Source organism: Pteropus alecto, unplaced genomic scaffold, assembly GCF_000325575.1.
Source record: "Pteropus alecto unplaced genomic scaffold, ASM32557v1 scaffold8, whole genome shotgun sequence".
Lineage (NCBI taxonomy): Eukaryota > Metazoa > Chordata > Mammalia > Chiroptera > Pteropodidae > Pteropus > Pteropus alecto.
The window spans coordinates 8057194-8070488 of record NW_006494609.1 but is presented as its reverse complement, the minus strand read 5'-3'; the positions used below and the strand labels follow the sequence as shown (position 1 = coordinate 8070488).

General features: G+C 35.9%; 1 protein-coding gene across 1 annotated transcript in view; it reads left to right on the top strand.

Annotated features, from left to right (window-relative positions):
* The window catches only part of SEL1L (SEL1L, ERAD E3 ligase adaptor subunit), a 47536-nt gene that overhangs the window by 22147 nt on the left and 12094 nt on the right, over positions 1–13295 (top strand). Inside the window, exons 7-15 of the mRNA XM_006925500.3 lie at positions 1600–1653; positions 1748–1807; positions 3582–3663; positions 4028–4182; positions 6940–6996; positions 9248–9316; positions 10699–10776; positions 11831–11893; positions 13199–13286. Of these exons, the coding sequence (XP_006925562.1) occupies positions 1600–1653; positions 1748–1807; positions 3582–3663; positions 4028–4182; positions 6940–6996; positions 9248–9316; positions 10699–10776; positions 11831–11893; positions 13199–13286 (706 nt within the window). The remainder of the gene's footprint in view (positions 1–1599; positions 1654–1747; positions 1808–3581; positions 3664–4027; positions 4183–6939; positions 6997–9247; positions 9317–10698; positions 10777–11830; positions 11894–13198; positions 13287–13295) is intronic.

Sequence of the window (13295 nt, the reverse complement as noted above, 5' to 3'; positions counted from 1 at the left end):
TTTTTGTCTCTGTGAGAGATAGGGTCAAGTTTTCTGCAGAATATCTTACCTTAGTTTGTCTATTTGTTTCTTCTTGATGTCTTTTAGTTTGTTTTTTCATAACCTGAATTTCCTATGAGCGGGATGTCACAGCTAACGGCTGATGAACTCAAGTAAAATATTTTTGGCTAGACTGCATTGTAGGAGTGTTCTGTATTTCATATTAGATCATGCTATTTGGTACCTAATATCTGTTTTATTCCCCGTTAGTAATGGAAAGATTTACACCTCAATTTAGGGAACCATCACATTTATTTAAAATGTCTTCATTGATTCAGATTTATTAAAGGTGTGGGATTTTCTTAAAATTTTTGTCAGAGGAAGTCTGTTTTCAGACTGTTTAACCGTTAACAGGAATTGTGACCATTGTTTTCTGTAGGACCGAATATCTAACCAGCCTGCAGCTCTTACAGTAGTCTTGGTTTTAGTTTTGAACAGGTTATATCTTAATTGCTCCCCTTTGTTTTCAGAGCTTTTTCCCTTCTTTGTATAAATCAGTTTATGTAAAATTCACACATATATTCTTTATCATCAGACATGTTCTGCTCTGAAGAACGGTTTAATACTTTTAAGGCATCTTTCCCCTCTAATAATAGAACCTTGCAATGCCACTGTGCTTTATACATTGTAAAACACTCCACAGTAATTCTAGCAGATGAAACAAAGCACCAGAATCACAGTGGCTTATTACTACAAGTTATTTCTTGTCATGCCATGTTGCATGCCGCTCTCCTGCCTGCATCACTGTCTTCCAGATGGTGGCTCAGGGTCAGGAGCTGCTTCTGTCATGTTGCTACACCATCAGAACTTAGGGCTTCTAAGCTGTGGAGAGGGCTGGGGTTTTTCAGGGATGTTCTTAAAAGCGTGGCCTAAAAATGGCTTATATCCCTTTTGGCCACATCCCAGGCACATGGCCCTACCTAACTACTTAAGGGGCTGGGAAATTTAGAAGAGCTCATGGCTTTTGATGAGCGACACACCTACCTTTATAACTTTAGCTTATTTTGTGTAATCAGGTAAGATCCTCAGGAGACAAAGGGTAGAACCTTACCAATGCATTGTTTGGTTGGTTGAGTGGTTTTAGAAAATCGTGTGCTCTAGCATTGTAAAGTGACCTTTCTTCCTTAACCACTTTAACTTGATCTCTTGCTGCCTCTTCGTATTTCTGGGCTAGTTCATCTTGGCAGTCTCGTATCCATTTTCACTGTGTATGCCCCTTTGCATTGATGTAATGATGTAGGAGTTGTTTTGTTCTCATAATAGCTATTTATCAAGATCAAGTAAATGTTATGTTTGTGTTCAGCTTTGTTTTTCTAGTTAATATTTTATTACCTTTAATCTTCAAGTTAAACACTTTGATTTGATTAAAGTGTATTTCATTATATGTTCTATAAAACCTTGAATGCATTTCTGAGGCTAATTCCACAGTTTTACGTACTTGCAGCAGTTCAAATCATTTAGCATAGAGATTCTTGCATCTTTTCATAGTTCATAAACTATGTCTGTCCTGAATAAACTTCCACCAACAGAAGAATTCTTACCTTAATCATTTTATTTCAGGCTCTTGGCTTTCTCTATGCCTCTGGACTCGGTGTTAATTCAAGTCAGGCAAAGGTAATATTATTAAACTTTCATTATATGCTACAGTTTGAATTGGGTAAATATGTATGTGACTATGTTCAGTTAAACATCTTTTGTTTATTCACAGGCTCTTGTCTATTACACTTTCGGAGCTCTTGGGGGCAACCTAATAGCCCATATGGTTTTGGTAAGTAAGACCTAAGGGAAGGCTAGTAACATCGAGTAGCAGAAGTATTTTTGGTTAACAAATGACCACAGCTTTTCTGATTTTCATGACTGAGATTTACTTATGTTCTTTAAGACCAAATATTCAGTTCAATGTTCTTCAAATTCTTATTAATGGATATAGCACGTTAATCTACATGTGAATGAAAATTGGTAGATTTCATAATTTTTCATGAAAATGTTAAATTTGGCTGATTTCCCTTAAAATAGAGATCTCATAAATGGCTTTTTAATTTTTTTGTGAGTGGGAATTGTCAGAATTATTTTTTAGATCGGTTATCATAGATTTTACATTTAAATTGATGAAGGACTTAAATATACAAAGAAACAGTGATCCTATAAAGTTCATTCATTACTGTATCTCTTATGTGTTATTTGATAACAGTGATCGCTAAAATAGCTTAGTGATAAAATGTAGACTCTGTCCACTAAATTCTTTTCTGCTGAGATGTTTAATCTGCCTTCTACTGTATAAACTGACTTTGGATAAGTCATGCCACCTCTAGCTACCATATGTTCTTTGTTTCAAATAAATATGTAAATTAATTCTTACAGTAATGTAAAGGCTAGGTCGAGCAGAAATGAGACTGAAAGCAGAAAAAACAGTCCAAATTTAGAAGGGTCTATAGGCTGTCATTGATGGGATAAAAGACTAAAAATAAAAAAGGAAAGTCTAGTTTTCTGGCCAACTGGGTGGTCCTAGATAATTTTACCCATTTATATTCCAAAAATATTTATTGTGTACATGTTATCGGGGTTCCAAAGACGAATTATAGTACTGGCCCACAATCAGCTTTTAATCTAGAAAGGGAGATACAAGTAGGGAGACTTCACAGTACAGCACGAGAATGTCATGGAATCACCTCGTAAGACGCCTAACCCACACTGGCATCGGAAGGTGGGGGATTGAAGTAGGTACTCCTGAGGAGAGAAAAAGCTAAAATGGTTCTCGAAGGATAAATTGTAGTGAATGAATAGAAGAAGCAGAAGAGGGTGTCCAGGCAGCAAGAGCAATATATGCAAAGGGACAGCAGCAAGAGGGAAATACGAGCACTTTAGTGTGGCTGGAGAGTAGAATGCCAGGTAGTTCATCAGCAGGGTAGGTAGACAGGAGTCCCATAAACAGCCGTATGTCATGCCAAAGAGCTTGGACTTTTGTCCTGTTGTTATGCAGTAATACCCTAAGGATTGTTAAAGTTTATAAAGTTATTTGAGTCTGTGCTAAAGGACTCCAGAGAGCTCTAATTTCCATTCTATGCTTTTTATAATAAGCTATCTTCCCCCCTATTCTGAAGTCATTTATTGCTGGTCTGCCTCTAGTAGTCTCTTGTCTTCCCTATTTTGCTCATTTGTTACTGCTTCTTTGCTAATTTGGAAGATTACCCTATTTTTGATAAAGTTGTGTCTAAAATAAGAATATCTGTTCTAAGCAAGAGCCTAAGTAATTTTCTCTTATAGGCGAACTGCACACACTGCATACATGAGGTTTATGGCATCTATTTTGATTGCTGTAGGAACTTAATTATTTATTTCCTAGTTCTTAGCTATTTTCTGATTGTCGAAGTTGCTGAATAAATTACCTCATAACCTAAAACTCAGGATAAATGAGGTGGTAGTGTACTTGGGTCAACAGACAGCAAAATTACATTCCGAGTATGGTTAGCTGTGTTCGTTCCAACAAGAATGCCACTGAAGCATGTGACACTGCCGTCTTCTCACTCAAAGTTGTATTACAGGGTTACCGTTACTGGGCTGGCATCGGAGTCCTCCAGAGTTGTGAATCCGCACTGACTCATTATCGTCTTGTTGCCAATCATGGTATCTCTTTTTCTGCCTTTCACCTTATGAAATAAACAATGAAACAAACAAAACAAACAATTTTAAATACATCTGTTTTTATTGTACTACTTGAAATATCATGAATGGCTCTCTCAAGTGGAATCATCTTTATTCTAGTTGATTAAGAAGTATTTAAAAATTTTTTGCTTTGAGTTCCACTTCTTAAATATTTTTTGGAAAAAAACTGAATTTACTTTAGATTACTATTATGTACTCTAGACCACTATAGGAACAGTTTTCTGTAACATAGTGTCTGTCAACATTTGGCAGCTGGAATTGTACTTCTCTCTGTGGGACAATTCTTTTGACTTATCCACATTATTGCCTTGTTTCCCTGTTTCAGTTGCTAGTGATATCTCACTGACAGGAGGCTCAGTAGTACAGAGAATACGGCTGCCTGACGAGGTGGAAAATCCAGGAATGAACAGTGGAATGCTAGAAGAAGATTTGATTCAGTATTACCAGTTTCTAGCTGAAAAAGGTGATGTACAAGCGCAGGTATGTGTTTAAACATTTCATGGAGTATTTTACTGCATTGAATATTAAAGTTTCTGAGGGCAAACACTTATATCTTTAACATTTTCATTGTTCTTAGCAATTATTAGCTACAGCATTTGTAGCCACATACTAGTCCCACACTCTCAAGACATTCTGTTTGGATTCATCCCAGATATGGACTAGGCACTCACAGTTCCTAAAAGCTAGCTGGTGACTCTACTGTGCACCCAAGTTGAAAACCACTGCTTGAATAGAGCAGCATTACCGTGATGATGATGGCTCTTGATGGAGTCACCAAGGACAAAACTGTCATTTTCTCTAAACAAAAAGTCTAGAACATTTGGAATTTTAGATGCTCTTTGGAGCTATTTATTATTCATGTTTCCTTTGCTCATCTTAGGTCATGATTTTCTCAAGTTCAAGAAGTAGGCTTGTTTAATGTAAATGTATGATATCCATCAAAGTAGCATATATAATTTGTCGTTTTTATGGGTGGTTTTGATGGTATAATAAAAAGGAAAACTTGAACATCCAAGTTTTTTTCTATTAAGTTTACAGTTCTTTCCAATTCAGAAATATATGGAGATGAGTAATAGATACTTTTTAAGAAAAATTTTAAGACTAACAAGAGGGAGTGTTAACTTAAAAAAAGAAAAAAACTACAGTGACAAATTCAAATCTTAGGTAATGTAAATTTTAATAAAGTTATCTTGTTCAATTAAACATCTTTCTTTTACATTAGAGACCAGTTCAAATGTAAAACAATCTAAATGCCCAGTGTTAGAGAATTATTAGTTCAAATATGACACTGTAAAAATGAAATTCTGTGCATTAAAAATTATGTAGAATACTGTTTAGTGTGGAAAGCTGATTTCAATGTATAAAGTGAAAAACTCAAGTTAAAAAAAATCCATGTGTGTGTGATATAGTATATCATTTTCTTTTTTTCTTTTTCCTTTTTTTTTTTTTTTTTTGCTTATTGAATTATTATATGAATACAGAAAAGTACACAAATCTGAAGTGTACAACTCAGTGAATTATCACCAAGTGAGCCTCTTGTGTGGGCATCACTAGCACCCCAGAAGCCCCTCTTCGGAACTCTTCATCACTAACTCCTCCCTCCTCCCCATAGGTAACCCACTGAGCTGACTTCTCACACCGTAGATTGGTTTGGCTTGCTTTCAAATCTTATGTAAAAGAAGAAAAATCATACAGCATTTTTTTTTGGGTATCAGCTTCTTTTGCTCAGCATTATGTTTCTGAAATTAACCCCTGTATTTTCATGTAGCTGTAATTCATTCATTTGCATTGCTATATGATATTTCATTGTATGAAAATCCCACAATTTATTTATCCATTTTGTTCTCAGATTTGGGCTACTGCAAGTCATGCTTTGCGCATATTCTTCTACATGTTTTGTGCCAATACTGTCTTGTTTTCATAGCTTCGTAGATTTTGATATTGATAGAACATGTTCTCCCACTGTCATATTTTCATTATATTTACTCTAATTTTCATTGTGATTTCTTTCAACCCATGTGTAATTTAGAAGTGAATTGCTTAGTTTCCATGGGGATTTTCTACTTCTATTTTTTTGTTGATGATTTCTAGTTTAATCTACTGTGGTCGAATATGCTCTGTATGATTTCACTCATTTGAAATTTTTTTGAGACTTTCTTTATGTCCCATCACTTGGTCAGTTTGCGCAAATAATCTGTATGCTAAAGAGAATACAAAGTCTGCACTCGTTAGGTGTAGTGCTCTAAGTGTGTGTCAGTAAAGTCATGTTTCTTAATCCTGTTCAGATCTCTTGAATCCTTACTGAACTTGTCTGCTGTTTCTGCCCAGTGCTGAGATAATACTGTTTTAACTTCCCACTCTCAATGTGGATTTGTCTCTTTCTTCTCTTAGTTCTGTCAGTTTTGATTTACATATTTTAGGCTACGTTGAGTGCATACAAACTTAATATTGTTATCTTTCTGTTGAACTTTTATATCATAAAATGTCCTCCTTTATCTCTAGAAATGTTTTTTGCTTTAAATTGTATTTTGCCTGATACTAGCATAGCTATGCTACTTTCTTTTGGTTAGTATTTACATGGAATACTTTTTCTGTCTTGTACTTTCAGGCTTCTTATGTTTAAGGTATGTCTTTTGTAAGCATCATATGGTTTTGTTTTTTATCCATTTTGACAGTCTTAATTGGAGTAATTAATGATATATTTGGGTTTAAATTATCTATCTTGCTTTCTGTTGTTTTTCCATGTTCCCTTTTCTCTCCTTTCTTACCCTCTTTTGGTTTGAGTGTGTCTGTATGTGTTTTAATTTTACATATTTTGAACTCCACAAGATATTCTTTTATACAGTCCATATAATTTGGGTTTACTCAGAATTTTGCCTTCCCATTGTTCTTTATTTATTACTGCATCTTTAAGCTTCCCAGGACAATTTCCTTCTTCCTAGTGAACATCCTTTAATATTTCCTTTAGAATAGGTTCATTGCTGACAAATTCAGTTTTAGTTTGTCTGAAAATGCCTTTGTTTCCCCTTCATTTCAGAAGGATACCTTATAATTAAAAGCAGACTTTTTTAGTTTTTAAACAATGTAGGTTAACGTAGCATATCTTTAGGAGTTAAAACTAAATCTTTAATTTTTTGAGTTAGAAACTTTTTTATGACCAAGTGATTTCTTTTTGGTCTAATTTAATTATACTTCAGATGCTACCATTTACTTTTGCCAATTTTTGTTAATTTTCAGGTCGGTCTGGGACAACTGCATCTGCATGGGGGGCGTGGAGTTGAACAAAATCATCAGGTAACTTTCTTGTTCCTAGGGCTTTGCACTTCCTATTATAGGAAGAAGTAATTCTTCAGATATATTTTTTTGCTAAGTCAGTGATAGTATCAAGCTTGTGTTATTAAGATGACTATCACAAATGAACTTTTTTTAGTGAAAAGATCTCACTAACCTCTGAGGAACTGAAGAATAGAAATGTGGTTACACCTCATAGAGGTGGGAAAGGTTTTAATTGTAAAACCTAGTTCTCAATGCTTCCAAATATAAATTCACACACAATGTATTTGTTTTCTATAGGTATGCGATTGATGTATGTCTTAAAACTTCTATTCGAAAATATTGCAAAGAACCGAGGAAAATTCATTGTTTGTAAAACTATAGGAGTCAGATCTATATCCAGTCACTTTTTTCTGCTTTATGTCTTAAATATCACTCATCTCTTTCCTTCTTTTACTATCAGTACACCCATCACTCATATGAATCATCTACTGCTTGTATATCCTAAGCAGTAGCCTGTCTTTGTAGACCATAAATCTGGTCGTGTGGTTCCTTTGCTTAAAACTCTTGAGTGGCTCACAATTTCCAGCCGTTTAAAGATCAGAACCTTTAACATGGCCTCCAGGGCCCTATACTTGCCTCTGTTTACCTCACCAGCCCTTTGCTTTCTGAGTCTTGGGCAGAGGGACCTTTTTTCAGGTCTTTGAAATATCAAAAAACCTCTCTTGTGGCTTCTAGAATGCTAGTCCCTCTGTCCAGAATAAATATTACCCCAACTCCTTTCTTCACATCGCTGATTCCTAGTCATCCTTCAGAACTCAACTCTAGTATCTCTTCTAATACTGCCTGTGCCCCCAGCCCCACTGCAAGAATAGGTCATGTACCACAGATCCGATCTCTGAAAACCTGTGTTCCTTATGGCCCTTGTCTATTGTAAATTAGTTAATTATGTAATTAAGTTGTTTGCTAGAACATAAAGTCTAAAAGAGCATGAACTATCTGCCTTGTTTGCCACTTTTATTCCCAGCACCTGACAGTGCCGAGCCCATAGTAAGTTCTCAATAAATGTTTGTCAGACTCATAAAACTTTGTTTTTCTACCATGCCAGTTAAGTATTCTAATTAAGGTTATTTCATATACCATATCCCATCAACTTTAAGAATTTGGTCATAACAGAATATGCTTATTACCAAAACTATGCCAAATATATATGCCTATTTTTAAATTCAGATGGCATTTTGACAACTTTCATCGTCTTTAAGTTATTAAAATGTTTGTCATTAGGCCAGTGAAGCATCAGATGAACTGGTTAATAAAAATATCAGATAAGAGAACAGAATTCCTGATAAGAGTTTGCTGCATACCTTTTATACAGTAAGTTTTGAGATATTTTTGGTGGTGTATGCTGCCTACATGTGAAGCAACTACACAAAGATAAATTATTTCTCCGGCTTCACAGAAGGAAGAAAAGGAGTATCCAATGCATAACTGTGTTAATTCAACAAATTTTGAACAACTACTATGTGCCATTCACTGCTGTGCATTCTGGATACAGTGCTGGACAAAATGGCTTTGGTCTTTGAGTCCTTACAGAGCTTCAAGTTTAATAGAAGCATTAGATATTTTGTAAATGATCACACCAAAGAAAATATGTAATAAATTGTGATCATCATTACTAAAAATAATTAAAGGGGCCAATAACAGCTTAATGAGTGGGAGGTGGCAGTTGTCTCTGAGGAGAGATGGATGATATTTTAGTTGAGACTGGAGGTAAGATCATTCCAGGCCAATAAGAACAATATGTGCATAGGTCCTGAGGCAGGAAGGAACTGAGCGGGTATACCCAGAGTGCAGAGCGGGAGAGGAAGCAGTATTGAGACAGTGTGTGCTCGTGTCAGTATATTCCCTGCAGCACTTCGTGGGGCCATAAGGACCAGCATGTCGAGATTTAAGAGCAGTCTCTTTGGATGACCCCAAGACTAAAAGCAGGGAGATCAGCGAGTGGAGTATTTCAGAAGTTCAGGTGACAGATAATGTAGCTTACACTAGACCTTTGGTAATGGATAGTAGGTGGATTCAAGATGTTTGGTGGTAAAAGTAGCAGGACTTAGTGGTGGATTGGATATAAACAATAGATGTCATGTTGCCGTCTACTTATACGGAGATACTACAATATGACAAGATTTTTTAAATGTCCCTGAAATAATTATTTTGGTTAAAAGCCAGGGGCAGACTCTATTAAAAACTAATTATCTTAATTCTTTTCTTACAGAGAGCATTTGACTACTTCAATTTAGCAGCTAATGCTGGCAATTCCCATGCTATGGCCTTCTTGGGAAAGGTACTGTACATCCTGTGAATGTGTTGTATAATGGCAAGAGGTGTTTGCATAATAAGTACATACTATATTCAGAGTCTATAATTTACCAAGAATAAACGAAATAAAATTTCCAGTGCAAGGTTATTGTATCTTAAGGCAATGCTATTCGAAGGCATTTTCCTAGGCAACTTAGACATGACATAGCATTTGCTCATCAGTATGTAAATTTTCCATTGAAATTAACTATCACTGTCTGAGCTTCTACTTTTTTGTGTATTGTATGCAATAATGAGGGATTTATGCTAGGCAGTCTTTGCTAGTCTGTCATAATTGCCTGTTAACTTCCTTGCTGAGTAGAAGCAATTAGATTTAGTTGGAATTTGTCTGCAGACCTTTTAATTGTCTTAAATGTGATAACCATCACCCATTTCTCAATGCAGTCCTTCTCTCAAGCAAGGCAACATTTAAATCTAAAGACTTAATGAATAAATTCCATATGTTATGGCACAGTCTCATAATTTCCTTTTTCATTATTTTGAAAACTAATACAGTGTAAACCAAAGGGTATTTTCATCTGCGACCAAATCCTAAGATTTTGGAGTTAGATAGAATGTATCTCAAAGGTCTTTACAAATAGAACAATCTAGTCAGTTTTTGCCACATGATCATGTTTTAATTGGGGCCGAGAACTTTATGTTTAGACATTTCAGCTGCTACAGCATAGACATCGGTATTTTCCACTGTTTCTCTTAAGCATTTGAGAACTTCTTATTTGAGTGATTTGAGTTTTTGCTCTGAAATACTAACTAGCCCAACCTCAAAAATGACATCCTTTGTCATTTCCTCAGTACGTACGTGGAAGAAAATAGTATTAGTCATTCTGTTCTTTCTTTCGGTCCTTTATCATGTTCCATACATGATACTCTAATCATTTGGTGCTTGAAACCTTATAAAATAAACTTTTACTTATTTTTTTTTCTGAACTTAAGACCTACCCTGTATCTTATCCCGGAGAAAGTAGTGGTAGAGGAGAAAGGAAAGCAGACATTGCCAGCTCTCCTTTCCTCATTTAATCACAGATCCAAAGCAATTTACCAGCCATTTAACTGCTTTGAGATAGAGTGAGAAAAAAGATTCATATTGGGGTTAAAGCTGTCTTCTCCTGAGATCTGTAAGTTGATTTTACCTATTTATGTATATAGGTTAAGTCATAAATTTGGTATGACATAGAATATATAATAATATAAAATGTCTACTTTTAAGGTTTTGCTTTTAATTCTAAAATATCCTATGGGGAATTTTAAACTTTGTTGAAAGGTTTCATGAGACCTAACAAAAACCAGAATCAGATGAGATTGGAGAGCGGGTTATCAGTCTTAATAAACTTACGGTCTGTTTTCCAGATGTATTCAGAGGGAAGTGATATTGTGCCTCAGAGTAATGAGACAGCTCTTCACTACTTCAAGAAAGCTGCTGACATGGTAAGACCTCATGACTCTATTGAAATGTGTACCATATTACTATTATTTTTTAATAAATAAGCTTATTATATTGAAGGATTAGTTATAACCAACTCATGCCATTAATTACTGAAATCATTTACATAAATATGATTCATGTGAATGAATTAACTAGGAAAAAAAACAATGAAAAGCAATTTATTCTTTTTAGAGATCAGATTATTAAATATTAAGTCTTTCTCTGTCATTGAGAAGTTTCCTGATCAGGGAAATATTGATTTTAGTAATGGAATTGAAAGTTATATAATTTACCTTGTATGTGCTGCAGCTTGAGGTTTTAAACTTTCTTAAGTAGGTACTTTTGATACTCACAATACACAATTTAGGCTTTCTTTGGCCCAGAGAAAGCAACATATGAATACTTAAGACCCTATATGCCTCCAGAGTGTGCACTTGTCTCTTCGCGAACTACATTTTACTGTGGTTCCAAATGTCAGTTGAGTATTTCCCAAAGGAGCGCTGTGACAGTTTTTTAAAGATGCCTTCTGTCCTAAGTTCAGGTGAATTCTACATTTTTCTCTTTCAGGTCTCAAAACAATGCTTATCTTTGGTTTGTGACACTCTGGTAATAAGCATACCTTTGCCACCCAATTCCAGTATTGCCATTACGGTGTGGTCGTTGACTCTGCCCCATGGCATCTTCCTTCTCTATTGGGGAAGGAGGTTACCAGTGAAAAACTACCCCCCAAAAGTGACCTACTTTTAAGCCTAAAAAGATGAAATACATTAGTCATGTTTTATATTTTAAATTCATAGAGCAGATGGTCATAAAGTAAGTCACCAAAATTTAATTCTTAATGAATTTAGTATTTACTCTTTTTCGGCAAATTATTGAAAGTCCTCAGATCTCTAAAACTCAGTGTTATGTTTAGCCTGATGGGAAGGAGAAATTTTTTTTTTTGAATTAAAAAGTGCTAAGACTTGTTTTGAATATGCTTGTAAATTATTTCTTTTGCAGCCATTTAGTCTTGCCTACTTTTTAATGAATCCTTTCACTCTTTGGTCTCTTCTGCAGGGCAACCCGGTTGGACAGAGTGGGCTTGGCATGGCTTACCTCTACGGGAGAGGAGTTCAAGTTGTAAGTTTCCATCTTGCTTTCTGATTTTAACAAGCAGTCGGCTGGCGAGGTAGGAGAGTATTCCTTAACCAGCTTCCATTCCAGTCAGCCATTATAACCAAACCTAAACCTTTTCCTGTTTCTGACTTCAGTTCCCTGCCTCCCCTCCTCCTATACCTGCCACACCAACTGCCTTGGTAGCATGGCTCTGTCTCTGGCACCTTCTTCTGAAGGTGTGAAGCTGTTTCTCGTTCTTCCATCTGTGCTCTCTACCCTACCCACTCTGCCATCTCTCCAAGACTGAAGCATCTCCCTTCTTCACTCAAGCCTAAGAAAATGCTCTAGTCTCTCCCACTAATGAGGAGGAAAGCTTTCTGTTCTGCCCTTTGTCCTTGTAGCCCCACCTCTCCTCTCTGTGGCTCTTCACTGCTAAGCCAAATTTCTCCAAAGAATGGACTGTATTAGCTGGTACATTCACTCCTTAGCTCAGCAGTCAGGCTTCTGTCTGATGTAACTGCTTTATACAGGTCACCAGGAACCTCCTAAATGTCAGTTCCGGATGGCATTTTTTGGTTCTGTATCCCTTGAACTCTTTGCTCACTGGAGTTCTGTGACTGCGAGCTCTTTTGGTTTTCCTGGGCCATTGCTCTCATGCTTCTGTGCTGCCTCCTCATGTTGGATGCCCTGGGTTCTCATCGCTGTCCTCTTCTCTTCTCTATGTGATCTAAGCAGTATGCTTTTTTAATGTGGACCTAAAACTAAGCTGGGTTTCATTCCCTAGCACAAGAGACAGTAATGTGATCTTATTTTGATTTCTGGTCATTTTAGGATACTGAAGTTCAGTAGTGATTTTTGTTTCAGTTTTTCTCTGTGGCCATGTAGGATATTTGAAATCTAATAATCATATAGTGTTTGATATGAATGCAGGGAAGGAACAAATAAGGAGAGAATAATTATCCTTATTTAGTATTAGAAAAAGTGAAGTTTAAAAAAGATTGGTTGGTTAATAGGAAACAGGACTGTCCCTTAAATCTCATCTTTGTGTTCCACTGGTGTTGTTTATGCTTTCTGGGAGTAGACATACAAATTATTTCACAAAAACTCTTACTTGCTTTTTTTCAGTCTTAAATATTAATCCCTCTATGACTTAAAGTGTATTACCATCTGTATAATACAAAAAATTAGAAAGTAGTCCTTTTAATGGCTCTTTGACAGTATTCTAATGTGCTTTGTTAATTCTTTTCAATGAATGACTCTCCTACCTTCCAAGTATGTCAGCCTTTTGAGCTTGCTCATCTTATGATCATGTGACCTCTTTTTCTATAGAATTATGATCTGGCACTGAAGTATTTCCAGAAAGCTGCTGAACAAGGCTGGGTGGACGGGCAACTACAGCTTGGCTCTATGTACTATAGTAAGTAAC